The sequence below is a fragment of the Eptesicus fuscus genome, chromosome 8 (genome assembly GCF_027574615.1).
Source record: "Eptesicus fuscus isolate TK198812 chromosome 8, DD_ASM_mEF_20220401, whole genome shotgun sequence".
NCBI classification, from domain to species: domain Eukaryota; kingdom Metazoa; phylum Chordata; class Mammalia; order Chiroptera; family Vespertilionidae; genus Eptesicus; species Eptesicus fuscus.
In genome coordinates this window covers 41411569-41429671 of record NC_072480.1, presented here as the reverse complement: position 1 = coordinate 41429671, position 18103 = coordinate 41411569, and the positions used below count along the sequence as shown (strand labels likewise).

The following is an 18103-nucleotide window of genomic DNA, read 5'->3' as shown; positions in this document are numbered from 1 at the left end:
TTGGATGTATCATTGGCAAATATATTCTCCCATTCAGTAGGTTATCTTTTTGTTATTTACAATAGCTAAGATATAGAAGAAACCCAGGTGCCTATCAACAGACGAGTGAATATATACAGCCATAAACAAAAATGAAACCTTACCATTTGTGACAGCATGGATGGACTTAGAGGGTATTATGCTAAGCGAAGTAAGTCAGTCAGAGAAAGACAAATACCATGTGATTTCACTTATACATGGAATGTAGAGAACAATATGAACAAAGAAACAAAAAGAACAGTGTGATGGTTACCAGAGAAGGGGTTTGGAGAACGACGTGAAAAAAGTGAAGGAATTGATAATTACAGATTTGTAGTAACAAAATAGTCATGGGGATATAAAGCACACATAGGGAATGTAGTAATTAATATCTCAATAATGTAATTACTATGTATGGTGCCAGGTGGGTATTGACAATATTGGGGAAACACTTTTTAAAGTATATGATTGTCTAACCACTATGATATATATCTGAAACTAATATTGAATGTAAACTGTAATTGAAAAACAAACCCAATAGCACAAATGAATGTGTCTCAATAAGTAAGACAAGGTTCTTTCTGTGGCACTCTCTCTTTTTAAATTAAAGAGTACTCCCTGAGAATTATTTCCTCACAAGCATATTGCTATTATAACAATACTAGTGGCCCAGTGCATGAAATTCATGCACATTACAAGGGAATTAGAGGAAATATTTAATATTGCTATTTGCCCTTTCTCTATGATAGAAGTGTCAGAGATGAAAAAAAAATTAGTAAAATGTACATGAAAATAATATATAAATTTATTAATAAATAAACAATTACAGCGTCACATCCCTTGCCAGCACTGGGCAGAGGATGCAGCCTCACATCCCCCGCCACGCACGCAGCCCTGCCCACCCGCGCCTGCTGCGCATCCAGACTCCTGCTGATTGGTCATTACGGTGTGAGGGCATCACCATGACTTGCATATTACCCTTTTATTAGTATAGATTATTAGTATAGATAGATTGTCCATATACAAAGAAGATCCTGGACAAATCATGTGACAGCTACACATTAACAGCTGAATCTGATAAATGAAATACAGTAGCCTCTCTTATCCACAGTTTTGCTTTCTGTGCTTTCAGTCACCCGTGGTCAACTGAGGTCCAAAAACATTGACTGGGAAATTTACTAAAATAATAATCCCCTACCCCAAAATAAATGACCAATAAACATTCAGCAAGAATTCAGTGTCATAATAATCAGAGATTAAAAAATTAAAGCAGTAAAGGACCTTTTGTAATTTACCAAATTAACAAACTTCAAAAAGAAAGCGCTAGCCAGTTCGGATCAGTGGGTACAGCATTAGCTTGTAGGGTCCCGGGTTCAATTCTTGTCAAGGGCACATATCTCGGTTGCAGGCTCCTCCCTGACCATGCCCTGGTTGGGGCTCGTGCAGGAGGCAACCAATCGATGTGTTTCTCTCACTTCGATATTTCTCTCTGTCTTTCCCTCTCTCTTCCCCACTCTCTCTAAAAATCAATGGAAAAATACCCTTGGGCGAGGATTTTTTTAAAAAGAATGTTAATGCCAGTGTTTCTGGATGGGGAGAAACTGACTTTCTTATACCCTATTGATGAAAATTTCAACTGATGCAACCTTTTATGAAGTAAATTTGATGAAATTCATCAAGCCTTAAAAATATTCAACCCTTTTGACCAAATGATTCCACTTTTGAGAATTTACTAAGGATATAAATATGTACAACATGATGTACAAACAAAGATAATCAATAGTTATGTTATTTAAAAATATTAGAAACAATTTAAATGTTTACCAACAGTTGAAAACAAATACCACATCCATGAAATGGAGTATTACACAGTGATTCAAATTCATGGTTTCAGACAATAAATGACCTATGAAAAAATTCATAATAAAATGCTTTGCAAAGAAAGCATGATAGAGAATTGTGCATGTGTAACTCTTAACATGGGTTCACGCATGCACACGCACACACGCGCACACACACACACACACAATGGAAAAACTAACAAAATACATCATTTTCAGTTTTCCAATTTTCTTTACTATGAATAGGCTTTTTCTATTGTGAATAATTTTCAAAAGTGCTATCATCTTTTCCACAGAAATTGACAAACTGCAAAGAGAAATACTTTCTCTGAAATTTTCCATACTATATTTTCTTTAAAAACCTTACTCAAACAAATATATGTTTGCAAAATATTAATATCCGGTTACCAAAGTGTGAAGCTATAGATCAGAAGCAAAATCAAACCCACTTATATCTGAAACTGCCATCTTTCTTTGATTCCCTTTATAAGAATGTTTGATATAAATACTATTAATCAAATTATCTGAATTTACCAGAGAACTTTGCCGAGACACTGTTTTGGAAGTTAAACTGTTCTTTTTGTAAAAAAAAAAAAAAAAGTTTCTAAATTTTAAAACTTAGCGGTCATTTAGAGCTCTATAGTTAGAACAAGCTAAAAGGAGCCTTTACAATAACAAAAACTGATAATATAAAAATTTAAATTGGTATTATGAGACATACCTGAAAGTGGTGTCTTTCCTATCTGAAATGTAATTGGTGAGAAAGTGGGTGAAGAAATAGTTGAAGGACTGGTTATACTTCCCAAACTGTATTTTTTTGCACTACCCTGAATAGGGCTGGAAGAAAACTGCCCCTATGATAAAAACAAAAAACAATATAGTTTTCTTCCTCAACTCTATTATACCATATGCATCTTCATCTTCAAAACCCATTTATAAAGTTGATCATGCAAACTCTGGTCATTCCCCAAAGTACAGATACCAAAAGTCAAGGCATTTTGTAGCAAGGACAGCTAAGAAGATAGCTAGGAAAGTTTTGAAACAGAATATGCTAGTCAAAAAATATAAATATTTTTTATTAAATATAAATATAAATGGTTTGGCTCAGTGAATAGAGCATTGGCCTGCGGACTCAAGAGTCCCGGGTTCGATTCCAGTAGGGGGTGTGCAGGAGGTAGCTGAATGATGTTTCTCTCTCATCGATGTTTCTCTATATCCCTCTCCCTTACTCTCTGTAAAAAATCAATAAAATATATTTAAAAATATATATATATATTTATTTATGTATACACACACACACACACAGCTCAAAAAAACCACTATATTTCATACTAATCAGCTGTTTATGAAAAATTTAAATTCAATTACTCCATTAATGCCAATCCAGCTGTGTTATACTAAAAATCTTACATAACTCAGAAAATAACTTACATTGAAATTCTCTGAGATTCATGATAAATTTGGTTATCCTGTATATTTCTAAATGCAAAATTGGATAGTATGACCGAAAACATTCCTGACTAATGACAAAATGTAAACATAATCCTTATGAAATATAGAACCCAAATGGCCATTTTTCAAGTGCAATATGGGCAACCAAGATCCAAATATATCTATAGCAAAGTTAGCCAACCACATTTTAATACACTTCTTACCGAACTTGGTGTCTGCACGGGGCTCCTACCCTGTACAGGAGATAAATCTATTGAATAAAAAACTTCAAGTGATGTTTGAGCACTACTGTGACGACTTCTGGGAGAAGCTGGAGGTAAGCAGTCAGAGATACTCCCATTGCCATCTAAAAATAGCTTTCTTCTGAGGGATGAAGAACTGAGGTTTCCGGGAGATTGATCTGCAAATTCATCAGTTCTAAAATAGTCACCTACATTTAAGGTTAACAGAATAAAAGGCAAAGCTATAGTTATTTTGAAGAGCAATTAGACTTCAGTTATCTGATTTTTTAAAAACCACCATGTACTAACCACCATGTACTACCATATATTTTAATTGTTTTCAAAAAATAGGACAAAGTTTAATGGCATATATGATGTTTAAAATCTGAAATTATTTCTTTTTTGAGTGCTTATTATTAGTATAAGTAGTACCAATAAGATACGTCCATAAATAGTTTATGTCTACAGTAAAGTTCACTTATTCAGGGAAGGTTAAAAAAAAATTTTAGTATGATTTCCCCACTTCTTTTGAAAGAGGCACTGCCACATATTTCCATTTATAATAACCCATCAAAACAAAACCTTTTGTTTAAGTTATTAGAGGTTTAAATAAGAACAATACATACCTAATACATTTTCTAAATTAAAATCCACAGGAAGAGACAGCAATGTCTGACAAGCAACTGGAAACAAGCAGATACAAAAATACAAACATGGATAAATCATGCAAGCATATTATATACAGTTTACCATGTGGTTCCCAATCAACCATCTCCCCATGATGTTCCAGCTAAACTCAATTAATTCATTTATACATTCTTTTATGTAATATATCATCTTCTTGTAAGTGGCTTTCCATACTTGCTAGCACTGATATAAACCTGTTAATAGCTCAAGTTAACTCCTGGTTGTTCTGCTGGCATTTGAATAAAAATGTAAGCCAGCCTATATCTGTGGATAAGTCTCCCAATATTAACAAATTAAAAAATCACAAAGACTTTCAAAATCAGAAATCAATTCTTATGCTTTGAACAAAACAACATACTTGCTATTTCTAAAACATGACTGGATGTATCTATTCTGATTAATTTTAAAAGACATTTCTCATATAGCTCATTCATAAAAAAATAAGCAATTTCAATGCCAGCGTATTGTTATCACATGAACTGAATTTAAAATTAAATGTAGCTTAATGTGCAAGGTACTTCTTTTCAGAATATATTCATACTCACCATTACTTTTCTCAGAACAGATGGTCAGCTTTCTTCCAATTGGAGATTCATTAGTTATGTTAATACCTGTAAAACATTTTAAGTGAAAAATCCTACATTTTATATTCTTCATTTACTTAGCGTTACATTTTCTGGAGTAAAAAAATGAATAAAGTGGAAACTTAAACAAATTTTTTTTGTTTTATTTGTTGTGCAGCAGGTGTGGCTCAGTTGCCTGAGCATTGTCCCATGCACCAAGAGGTCACCGGTTTGATTCCGGGTCAAGGCACGATCCCTGGTGGGGGGCATGCAGGAGGCAGCTAATCAATGACTTGCTCATGGATGTTTCTATCTCTCCCTGTCCCTCCCTCTTTCTACATAATCAATAAAAAGTTTTTTTCTGACTTATTAAATATTTTTCAGAGAGAGAGAGAGAAAAAAGAGGAGAGAAACATCACTTTGTTATTTCACCACTTATGCATTCTTGGTTGATTTTTGTATGTGTCCTGACTAGAGATTGAAGCCGCAATCTTGGTGTAGTGGGATGATGCTCCAACCAACTGAGCTACCTGGACAGGGCTATGGAAACTTCTATTTTACATTAAAAAAAATAAATGTCTACATATATACGTACATAATTTGGTATTTTTGTTATGTTTATCTTTTTTTAATTTTGAGGGAGCACAAGGATAAAACTTGACGGGTTATTACTATATAGCAAATAAGGAGGCACCAAGTAATACTTTTTTAGGAAAATGTGGTTGCTCTCCATGATGTCAATCTTAAACGGTTGGGATGTGTGTTAGTCATCCGCAAACAGATCCTCTGTTGCCTAATGTTTTTGAACAATGGGTTTAGATAAATTGTCTGAATTAAAATGTCAGATCATCTTGACAAAACCTAAAATTTGATAAATAAAACCATGCTCAGTCCTTTTCACAGCAGAAATCAAAAATACGGCTGCAAATAATTAAAAAAATTAAAAGTTAATGACTAAATATTAAGCTTCATAATCTGAAAATCACCAGGTAAAAAAAACTAAAATATTTAATGATAAAAATGACTAATATAAGCAAACGTAAAAAGCAAGGAGACCAAAAAAACAAACAAAAAAAACCTCAGAAAACTTAAAATATAGTAACAGAATAAATAAAGCCCAGTAACCTAACGAACCTAAATAATGTGTGAATGAGTAAGTGGGTGGGATGGGTGAATAAGTTCAAGCCTCTGATTAAATATTATCAGAATGGGTAAAAAGTAAAATCCTAGATTGAAATGCCTTCTTTACTGTAGGCTGTGTGACCTTCTATAAGGCACATGTGAACAAGGCACTCTATGGAGACCCTATCATGTCCTTGGTCTTTAGGCTACAAACCAAACACTTTAAACATGAAATGTGAATAATGTGACTAGGAACCTAAATTTTTAATTTAAATGTATTTAATTTTAAAAAGCCACATTTGGCTAGGGGCTGCCACGTCAAGAACTGTGAAAGGTCTGAGATTGTACCCTACTTGCACAATGACAAGCTAACGTGTCAACGTTCCATGGATGCTGGAAGACATGAGGCTTCTGCGTCCAGACACAGAACCTCACTGTTCCCAGCACCCAGGCAGCAGAAGCTTCATGTTCACGTCAGTTCCCTTTGCCCCTAAGTCCCAAGCATGAGACCTGAAACACCCAAGACGGATATGGCACACACTGGATTTTCATCACAGCTGAGGAAAACTGAATTTGGGAAATCACATTCTTTTTTTATTTTTAAATTACAGTTGACATTCAATATTACTACTATATTAGTTTCAGGTGCACAGCACAGTGGTTAGACATTTATACAGCTTACAAAGTGATCCCCCTGATAAGTCTAGTACCCCCTGATACAACACATAGTTATTACAATATTGTTGACTATATTCCCCATGCTGTACTTTACATCCCCCATGACTATTTTGTAACTGCCAATTTGTGGGAAGTCCCATTCTTTTAAAATAAGCTTCAAGTAAACCTACTCCAGATGAAGACACAAAATCTACTTTCTGCTCTGGAGGGACTCACTATCTCTATATTCAACACCAACTATTTCTGCATTTGTGGATCATCTATGACCATCATTATATAACTGATTGTCACAATGGTCATGAAGAAAAAGTTAAATTCAGAATACAATGGCCAAAAAAACCAAATTCAGTAAATTTTAGTCAAATTTTGAATTCAAACCCTTAAGTAGTTAAATCCTCAGAAATTTAATTTATAGCAAGTTACATACCAAAGCAGGTAAACTAGCACTTCACTATATGTTGTTTTACATTCACTGATTTTTATAATTTTATGCTTTTTATTCATATGATTTTTAGTACACTCACATTTACTGGAATGATACTCTGAAAGCTGTTTCCCTTCATGATCAGTCCAAGGAGAGGGCACAATAACATCCTTAGTGAAAAACTAGTAAGATAAAAGTCATATAATTAGACATAAATTCTCCCCAAAATATAAAAAGGTCCCCATGTTATTTTACATACTGACTTAATAGTTATAATTTAAAAAATTAAGATTTAAAAGCACAAATGACCAAAGGTAAAATGGAAGAAATTTAAAGTATATAAAAAAAGAAATCTTAATACTGTAAATCAACCACTTAAATTTGAAACTTGCATATTAAGCTAAGGTATTAAACACAGAAAAATATTTTTAATTTCTTCCCCAACTGTTTTTGATGGAGAATGTTTACAAAAGTGAGGATGAAGAAGAGGAAGGAATAAATGGAGATAGTCATATACAAGTAAGCCAGTATGAGTGGTGTGCTGGAGCTAGTTTCTACTGGCTCTCAAAATCTAATTATTAAATTTTCAGGAATTTTGGCAAAGTTAATATTAAAAATAAAATAAGCTGCAAGCAAACCTGAGTTATAGAAATGTACACTTGAAACCTATGTGATCTTATTAACCAATATCACCCTAATAAATTTAATTTAAAAAATATTAAATATTACAAAAGAAATCAGGACCAATGTTAATATGCTTGTCATTGGCTAACTCTGGATGGTAATATTTGCTATGTAATTTCAGGAGTTTGTCAGTTTTTTTCCCCTAAAATCAAATCAAATCAAATTATTTGTTATTAAATATTATCAAATTTTAAAAATTGTATAAATTCATAAATTATATTAAATAAATTATATTAAAGGTAAAGATAATAAATACTCAAAATCATTACTTGCTAACTATTTTACTACATTACCAATATCTATGTCCAAGGTTATGTTTTTTGATCTGTCTGGTGGAACGCCTACATATAATGGTATATCATTGCAATTCTTTTCCCATTCAGTGATACGTTAGTAACTTAAAATTGGCCGCAGTTGGAACATTTACATCAGAATAGCAGCAACCACTAAAACTCATACTCTTCCCATAACCAAATGGCCAGTTGTTATATCAGCACTCTACTGGCTAGTGTAATCAAATGGAGATAGAGTATTTGGATATATGTCTTTCCTTTTTCATTCTAGAAATTAAATTAAGCCTAATACTGTATTCTTCCCTTTTCTCTATGTTTTTGCAGCAACTCTTTGTATTTTGCTATACCTATAACAAAGGCCAAGTTTGCTAAACTACTTATAATGCATGAGGAAAAGATGTAAAGGGGAGTTGGGGGGAGAATGGGCAGAGATTATGATATAGTTAATTCCCAGAAGAAAAAAAATAAAGGACCCCCAAAATTATGAAGCCATGCATAAGTCCACTCAAAATAAAAGACATACAAATCCAAATAACAAGACAAAATTTTAAAGTAATAAGAGTAGCACAAATTAAAAGGTTGGTAATAACCAGTATTGCAGAGAAAACAGAAAGTATCATAATGTAGTTGGAGTAAAAATTGGTACAACCTTTTCGGAGGGCAAGATGGCAAAATATACTGAAAGTGAAAACTCAAAGCCTCTAATTTAGCAAGTCCATTTCAACAACACAAATATACACTGAGTGGCCAGATTATCATGACCACTCAATCAGTACTTCGTTGGGCCACCTTTTGCCTTCAATACTGTGACGATTCTTCTTGGCATTGACTCCACGAGATGTTGGAAGGTGATGCGAGGAATCTGACACCATGCCTGATGAATAGCACTGTCCAGTTCTGTGAGACTTGATGGTTGTGGAACCAGCTGCCTGATGGCTCTTTTAACTTCGTCCCACAAATGCTCATTTGGATTGAGATCTGGTGATTGTGGGGGCCACCTAAGCAAGGTAAAGTCTCCCTCATGTTCTTGAAACCACTCCTGCACAATACGAGCACCGTGGCATGCCACATTGTCTTGTTGGAAGAAGCCATCTCCACTGGGATACACCATCAACATGATAGGATGAACTTGATCAGCAATGATATTTAGGTATGTTGTGCTATTCAGACGTTGTTCCACACGAATTAAAGGGCCCAAATCATGTCAGGAAAACATGCCCCAAACCATTACACTGCCCCCACCAGCTTGAAGGGTTGTACTCATGCACGTGGGGTGCATGCTTTCATGCTGTTTCCGCCAAATTCTCACTCTGCCATCTGCATGATGCAACTGGAAACGTGATTCATTGGACCACATGACTTTTTTCCCATGCTCGACTGTCCAATCCTTGTGTTCCTGTGCGAACTGGAGACGATTTATCTTGGTAACTGCAGACAGCAAAGATGTTCAAACAGGCCTTCGGCTTCCATATCCCATACGATGCAGTGTACAGCTAATTTGCCTACAAACGTCAGGTGGTCATAATAATCTGGCCACTCAGTGTATATGTATATATACTACAAGGGTGTTCACTGAAGCATTATTTATGATAGAAAAACACTGAACACAACCTAAATATCAACAGAGGCCGCATTAGGTGATGATACATTTATACAATGGAATACTATGGTATTACTAAAAATTGGTATATGCTGATAATAAAAAAATAGCTAATAAAAATTATTAAAAAGGTGCAAAAAATATAAGGATGACCCTATATGTGTAAAATACTTAAAGACTACAATCTATTGCATGCTAAAATTAATGTGTAAGGATAAATGTTCCAGAGTTACTTTTAGGAGGTGGGATGAATACCTGGTTTTCATCTGGTATTTTTTATTTGCAGTTTGAACTGTATTTTTTTTTACAATGTGTGTGTATTTATTCTATTTCAAATATGTCTATATAAACATGAAAAAATTTAAGCTGTTTGATACATTGACCCTAATCTTTACTATGTCTTTATTTTCTTAAGTCTTCTGATGAATTTCCTTTTAAAGTTGAGGGTTCTAAAAAGAATGCATATTTTCCAAAATGTTGGGAAATGGGAGTCTGAGAATATTCAACTGGGGAGGAATCAAGTGATTGGATCAGAATGAAAATTGTAAATTACTAGGTAGATTATAAAGTAGATATTGTTTGGAGTAAAGCATGTGCAATTATCCTATCTAATAAATGGGCAATATGCAAATTAACCGTCACTCTGTCACAAAGATGGCAGCACCCATAGCCACAAGATGGCGGTGCCCAGTTCTTTGAGCCCTGCTAGAGTCCCCCAATCCCGGCCCGGGGGTTGGCCGCTGAGAGTGGGCAGCATGAGCAGCCTGGCGAAATGCTTGCTTCGTCGCCATGGTGACCAGGCAAGCGTTCCACCCCAGCCGTGGAGGGCCTCTGGGCAGCGGGCGCAGAGCGGCTGGGAGTCAGGGGGGTACGCTTACATCATCACCCCAGCGACAAGGCAAGCGTTCCGTGCCCAGCCACGGATGGGCCTCTGGGCCACGGAGAGCCTCTGGGCAGCGGGCACAGAGCGGCTGGGAGTCAGGGGGGTACGCTTACATCATCACCCCAGCGACAAGGCAAGCGTTCCGTGCCCAGCCACAGATGGGCCTCTGGGCCGCGGGCGCAGAGCGGCCAGGCCCCACAGAGAGCTACTGGTGCAAGGATTCATGTGCAGGGCTACTAGTTTTTTAATAAACAGGCTATATCTGAAATACAAGATGACAACACTGACACTGCAAAAATAAATGCAGGAGGGGCCTGATCTCTGAACAGACCATAGCCGACGTCTTCTGGGGTACAGAAGAGCCAAGTATAGCTAAGGAATAGAGGTGGGCAGAGGAGGCTAGCGAGGGAAAACGGAAAAATAAGGGATGTTGCCATAACATAAAGATTTTGAGGAAATAACTAGATAAGTAGCCCTAACTTGCACTCTAAAAGTTCAACAAATAAGCAAAAGTGAAAAACTCATTTTTATTTTAAAATACTCTATTTCTACTTATCAGTAAGACATTTTACTTCACTAAATATATTGCCTTAAAAATCCAAGTATTAACAACAACAAAAGATAAAACCAATGCCAATCTAGATTTTCACGGCCTAAAACTTCCTCTATATAAACTCCAACTTGAAACAGAAGTTTGTGCTACTCAATATTCTGAAGGCACAAGGAAGGCACAAACTGTGCTATACCCTGAGAATGAAAAGATGAATGAAGCACAATCTAAGGCAAAAAAGAATTCATTCTAGCGGAGAAAAGCACTAAATCAACCATCACAATAGTATAGGTAAGTATGAGGTGTTGAAATAGCTGAAAACCATTGGTCTTAGGGGAGAACAGAGGGGCACTAATTCAGCTGGGAATGGGCAGGTTGGTGTGCCGCTAGGACAGTAAAGGGTTTGAAGGAAGTCTTCCTAAAAGAGGTGACATGCATGGGAAATTGATGCTTAACTGCTTTAATGATCAGTAACAGTTTTAAGTTACCTCTTCAATGGCTTTTTGTCTTTTGTCTTCCACATCTTTATCTATTCTATACAAAGATAAAGAAGAAAAATAACCAGGCCATTACTTTAGCTGATTGAACATTTAAAATAATAACCTTTAAAAGAAATAACTTCTTTCTCTTGAAAACTGGCAAATGTTAAGCTCATTTTAAAAGAAAAATTGGAATCATATCACATTTAGTTAATGATATTATTTATATATTCAGCATTGCACTGTTAGGCTTAACTCCCTCTATTTCATTCACAGTTTGAACATTTTCTTTTAAGAGGCTTATATTGATAATACTTTACAAAAGTTGCTATTAACAACATAATGGAAGTTGAATAAACTTTATCTTTTAATCACAACATATTAAGTATTTCATTCCATAGAAATATAAAAAGTGTCCAAACTCATTTTCTTCAATTATAGCAAGTTTATCATAGTCATAATTTTAGAATCAACTCTTATTCTGAAATAGAAACTATCACTCTTAGACAGCTGAATAGGCAAAAATATTAAAAATGAAATAAAATATCAACAAAAAATTTTGTCCAAATGAATTTTTTCACTTTGATACAATACGCAATTACAGTAACACAAATTTATCAGCTGAGATATAATAAAAAATGTCGGGTCTCAAGCACAAGGCATAAACTTGCCAAGGACTCAGCAGTTAGCCTTGTAGGACCACTTCTTTAATCTGTTCTAGGAAAGATATTTGCTTTCCATCAATAAATTAGTAAGTCACTTTTATCTCTCAAATTTTTTTTCATAGATATGTATATATATGTTTGTGGCTTAACAAAGCTTATATAATTATGTATACATTTTAAAAACTAAAGTCAAGTGGATTTTTCAATAAAGGAGTTATGAGAAAGACTTCAAAGATAATCCTCATATCCCAGCTTGAACAACAGCCATTTTGAGGACAACTCAATCCCATCATGAACAAAATCAGGTCAAAATGACAGTACATAATAGCATATAGTATTAGTAAGCCCTGATCTAGCATAGGTCTTTCAGAAACCTTTTTGCTGTTATATTAGAGGGACTTTAAGGACCTGAAATATTCAGGTAACTGCTGGAAGCGGAATATCAATCTGGCTAAATATTGTAGGGCCAGATCAAGGAAGGCTGTAACAAGTCATAGAGGGTACAGTATCCTGACATTATGTGTACGTATATTACAGAACACTGGCATGATGCATATAGGTTACAGGTATGCCCTGAATGGATTCTTGGAGGAGGAGGAGTTCAGGACTGTTCACCTTCTGTATGGACAGACTCATTTGTTTACACCAGTATGCCTTACAGTTATTTTTATGTGTAGCAAGGCATGAAAAGGGTGGGAAGCACTGCATTAGGGAACCTGAATTAGACAGAAAGAGACACTGAAAGTCATTGCTAAGAATGTATCAGCCTGTTTTAAAAGTATACTCACTAAATGTGGTGGGAGCCATAACCATTCATGGAATTACATTAGTAAGTTAAAATTAGGGTGTTTTCTCACTCTTAACTCCTATTCTATATCTACTGATATACACCAAGATTCATAAACCTACCCACACAATGCATCTTTAATTAGTATAGAAATGTTGTGTCACAACTTTGGTCAACAGTACTGTTAACTCTAGAGGGCAGGAATAATATACTAAACTTCTTCAGTGTTCCTCACAGTGCCCCAGTGCTCAATAAATATCTCTTGACAGATTACAGTTTTCCATGTATACATGTTCCCTGTATATATTTTCCATGCATATATAAAGAGAAGAGGCAAAACAAAGCATACAGTTTGTGTGAAATAAAAAATTAGTCTTATTTGTGAATCACTTGCTTTTAATAGTCTTTTCACCTCTTTCAAAGGTATTTAGATTTAAGTTAAAATTCTTTTATGCTCATTCTCCATTCTATTCCTTTCTACAACACTTTAGATGGACATAATTAATTAAGAATGAATGGTCATCAAGTTACCAAGCCAAGACAAATATTTGCAAGAGCATCTCAGTATGTGTACATCTTTGAGAGAGTGAATTTTAATGGGGAAAGAATTACCTATTATTTTGGACTAACAACACGTGAATCTTAGGACCAAAAATTAAAAGCTGGTCATACTATTCAAATTTTTCAAATAAAAAAAAAATTAGACTATGAAACTGACAACAACAGTCTCTCAAACTCTTAATGAAACTGTTATCTGTCATTTGTAATTACGGATCATTACAATCTGTTATATATAAAAGCCCAGCGACCGGAATGGAGGAACAACCAGAATGACCGGTGGCTATGACGCGCACTGCGGCAGCCAACCAGCCTGATATGGGCCCGGATCAGCCCCCAACACCCCGATCAGGGGCGGAGGCGGCCGGCTAACTGCCCGCAGCCTCTCCCCACCGCTGGCCTGGCCCGTTGGGGCCTCATCAAGGCAGGCCGGCGGGCCCCACCTGTGCATGAATTCATGCACCGGGCCTCTTGTTTGTAATAAAAATCTAGGTCTGTTCCTCCAAAGTGCATGTTCTCATTACACCAGGCATAGTTAAGCATCTCAAGTCAGAGGAACACTAGTGCTTGGAAACCTACACAATACATCAACAAAGAAGTTAAGGTTCCTCTGATTACTAGCTTGAATTCAAGACAATATAATTCAGATCCCCAAATATCCTATGTCAAAGTTGGATGATGTCTATAAAAGCTCTCTCGGTTGCTAAAAGATACTCTTCCAGTCCAGTCAATGTGTCTTAACTTGGTAAGGCTTCTCTAAATGCATGTGGCAATGAAACAGCAATGTGCTTTACCCTACACCACCAAAAAAACAAAGCAACAATTCAATGGCAAAAGCCACAATCGTGTAGAAATGCTTTCCCCTCTTCCAGGTGCTGAAGAGGCAGAGTTGTCCCGTAAGTGGCAGAAAGAGAAGTTTACCTCTAAAAGAACAGGACTCCTACCTAGATTTGCAACTGTTTGAAGGAGAATCATTCTGGATGTAGTTCTTTGAACTCACTCTTCATTTAGATAACATAATCTGTATCACAATTTTTCCACATAAAAATATTCAACTTCAGAATTTCCTTCTCTCTTCATGTGAGAGCATGTTATCACACTTCAGTGCAAGAAGGGAAAACTTACCGAGAATGACTTAAATACAAAGCTTGACGATGAATGTCTTCTGGGTCTATTTCTACAGGATTTATTACAGCTAGTTGATCAATAGACCATCTAAATTTCCCTGGAGTCTTAATAAAAGAAAGTGAGATTATGAATAAAAGCAAACTAAAATAGTGCATCAAAGTGCTAACCAATGTCAACTTCAAAAATGAGAATGGCTATAGTATAAAAAATATCTTACACTTTATATTTACAGTATTTATTTATTTTCAATTTATTTTTTCCATCACCTCATATTTTTAAATTTGATTTTATCACTAAATTAAATGACAAGTGGTAATCAAATCACACTAAATACTGTCTTGACTGTATCTCTTTTAAAATATTAAATCTTCCCTCTGGGTGATTTTTAAAATTACATAATAATAGGAAATTCATAGTAGAATATTAAAGGTATAGAAAATGTACAATTAGCACTCACCAGTGATGTCCAAATAAAAGTAAAAATCTCTTAGTTACCTAAGGTCTTTACTTTCAATAAGAATGAACTGAAATTAAAGTCCTAACCATAGAAGTGCCTGCAAAAGCTCATTAAATAGTCGATCCATAAAATAATTATGAATGATAACCCGTGCTTCTTTCTATATCCAACTATCTAATCAAACCAAACACTTATTCATTGATTGATTCTTGCATGTGCCCTGACTGGGGCTTGAACCTGCAACACTGGCATATAGGGATGATGCTGTAACCAACTGAGCTACCTAGCTAGGGCCTAAACTGTAATTCAGAATATATTTTTGACAAATTCAGGCTTAAAAACCCAAGATACCATACATTCTGGCTTTTAGGATGAAGTTGCAGTCATTCCATTATTTTTATTAAGACTAACAGATAACTAATATTTAATAGGATTCAATTAAAATGAGGTCAGAGTAATGAATCAATATACACTGTATAAATAAAACTTCCCTCTGCATGCCTGCTTCAAGCTGATATGAACAAGTAGCATAAACAGCCACACAATTTGCAGTTTTCTAGATAATTTACTAGATTTGAAGATCAGACTTCAAAAGAAATTCTCCAGGATAGCCAGTTAACAGTAAAATAAGCTACAGTGACTAAGCATCCCCTAACCCCCAGAAGAGCGCGTTCCCTTCCCTGTCACCTTTGAGCTTAACGACAGTCAGCACAGATATTCTTTTGAAGTTGCTACTTCAGTTGTGTCTATCCCATAATACAATCTGCAAGCTATGAAAGGGTTGACAAAAACCCTCAAAAATATTAGTATTTCATGGAAATTACATGAAATTCAAGTTTCAGGGCCCATAAATAAAGCTTTATTGTTTATATGTTTATATATTGCCTGTGACCACTTTTGTGATACAAGGCACAGGTGAGTAGTTGTTACAATAACCAGATGATCAGCAAAGCCTAAAATATTTACTGTTTGTAGGAAAAAGTTTGCTGACCCCTGCATTAGAGTATATTTCCTTTGGAGTTTGTGTCTAATGACCCTGACTTGTTTGCAGTGTAATCTCTATGCCTAGCACTGTATCTGACACATAGCAGCCTTCAAATAATGTTTGCTGAATAAAGGAGAGTGGATAATTAGATGACACAGCTTCTTCTCAAATATGGTATCTATATTTATATATCACCAACTATAGATAGCACAAAAGCTAACATGTCATTTATTTTTTTAAAAAAGAGAGAGAGAGAAATGGTAACTTTAAAAACTCCTAGCTAAGTTATTTTTAGCTCAAACACTAGATTATAATGAATGTTACAATTAAAAAAGCACATTCCAAGTAATATATGCTCCATGGTAAATTTCCCCTTACTTTGTAAAGAAAGATATTTTTGTTTAAAATTATTTGTAGTCCTAGCCGGTTTGGCTCAGTGGCTAGAGCATCAGACTGCAGACTGAAAGGTCCGGGGTTCAATTCCGGTCATGGGCACATGCCCAGGTTTTGGGATCCATCCCCAGTGGGGGGCATGCAGCAGATCAATGATTCTCTATCATCATGGATGTTTCTATCTCTCTCCCCCTCTCCCTTCCTCTCTGAAATCAATAAAGATGTATTTTTAAATAAATAAATAAAATTATTTGTGAACACTAGTCAAGAGTAACTTACTGGTAATTTTGTTGATTTAAAAACAGGACTGGAGACAGTTTGTTCATGGAGACTACAATAATCACCAGGACTTTCAAAAGGATTTAAAATAGGGATCCTTCCTGGAGTTTCCGGTGTTATTTGCATTTTTGGTTCTTTGACATCTCCCATAGCACAGAGAAGAAAACTAAAAAGAAATCAGAAGTACATACAATAGAACTACAAAGTTCCATAGACATTCATTTTGATAATTAAAATGTTCTTCAACAAACAGTTCTCAAAATTAACTGAAAATCTGACGCTTGTTGGAGCCAGTTTATCTAGTTTACCAAAAAGCATCACATACATTTTCTCAAGTGATCCTCCCAATAACCTTGAAAACCAGAGAAGTAGGGTATTAGTGATACCATTTTATGGAATTAAGCTCAGAGAATTTAAATGGCATCTAAGTAACAGTTAAACCAAATGCGAGTGAGTTCGGGTCTGCTTTCACCGAGGCAACTGGAAGTATTATAATAGGCACAAAATTCCTTCCAACTAGAGGCCTTGCACCTACATTAAGAGGTCTTATACCATTACAGTAAGTCTCTAACCACGCTGAACATCTCCCGGATACCCCAGCAACTCCCCATCAAGCTGCAGTTACTAAACAATAATTATTTACAGCAAGCGAGAGACGGTGGAGCTTGTGCAGGTGTGCCTTTCCGGCAAATTGAGCCCCGTCCAAGAAGTATGAGTGATGAGAGACAAGAAGTTAGCGGCCTTGGGTTGTCTCCTCGCCCTCCTTTCGCTAAGAGCCCCGGGGTAGAAGACGAGACTGCATCACGTCGGGGCCAGGCAAAGAGAGCTACAAAGAGGGAAAAAGAAGAGTCCACTTCTTGGCAGGCGGAAGTGCAGCGGGCGTCCGTGGGTTGAAGAGCCGAGGACACTCACACCTGTCACCTCCACGCCACGCTACCGTTCTTCCTGGGTGTCCCTCCATTCCAGTAACCTACTCCCCGCGCTGCTCCCATTCATCCCGGAGGGACAGCGGGCAGGCGGGTCCGCAGCCGGGGAAAGTGAGCTCTCCAACCCGAGAAAGGAGAAAAGCCAGGAACTACAAAGAACGTACCTAACGGAGTGGGGGGGAAAGGAAGCCCCCCAAAGGCGACTCCAGCGTTCCCGAGGGCCAGGCCCGCTGCCACAACAGGCACAGACTCTTTAACTCCCCGTTTCCGCGCTGTCACAGGCCAACCAGGCTCGGGGCTGGTGGGCGACTGGCCAATCGCGTCGCGTCGCTGTCCGCGAACCAGCCAATCGCGTCGAGGCGGCGTAGTAAATTCGAATAGCAGCTCCACGCTCCACGTTCCGCGCCGAGTAACGACGCTCCAAATTCAA

General features: G+C 36.4%; 1 protein-coding gene across 3 annotated transcripts in view; it reads right to left on the bottom strand.

Annotated features, from left to right (window-relative positions):
• Window positions 1–18103, bottom strand: part of BORA (BORA aurora kinase A activator) — a 30002-nt gene extending 11899 nt beyond the window's left edge. Inside the window, exons 1-9 of one of the 3 annotated variants that reach the window (XM_008144061.3) lie at window positions 17838–18103; window positions 16748–16913; window positions 14631–14737; window positions 11505–11550; window positions 7107–7188; window positions 4765–4830; window positions 4159–4215; window positions 3515–3741; window positions 2581–2713 (exon numbers count right to left, since the gene is read on the bottom strand). In XM_008144061.3, the coding sequence (XP_008142283.1) occupies window positions 2581–2713; window positions 3515–3741; window positions 4159–4215; window positions 4765–4830; window positions 7107–7188; window positions 11505–11550; window positions 14631–14737; window positions 16748–16897 (868 nt within the window). In that variant the 5' untranslated portion in view covers window positions 16898–16913; window positions 17838–18103. Of the gene's footprint in view, window positions 1–2580; window positions 2714–3514; window positions 3742–4158; window positions 4216–4764; window positions 4831–7106; window positions 7189–11504; window positions 11551–14630; window positions 14738–16747; window positions 16914–17390; window positions 17522–17837 lie in introns of those variants that run through there. The other 2 variants (XM_054719846.1, XM_054719845.1) reach the window with 2 other exon arrangements.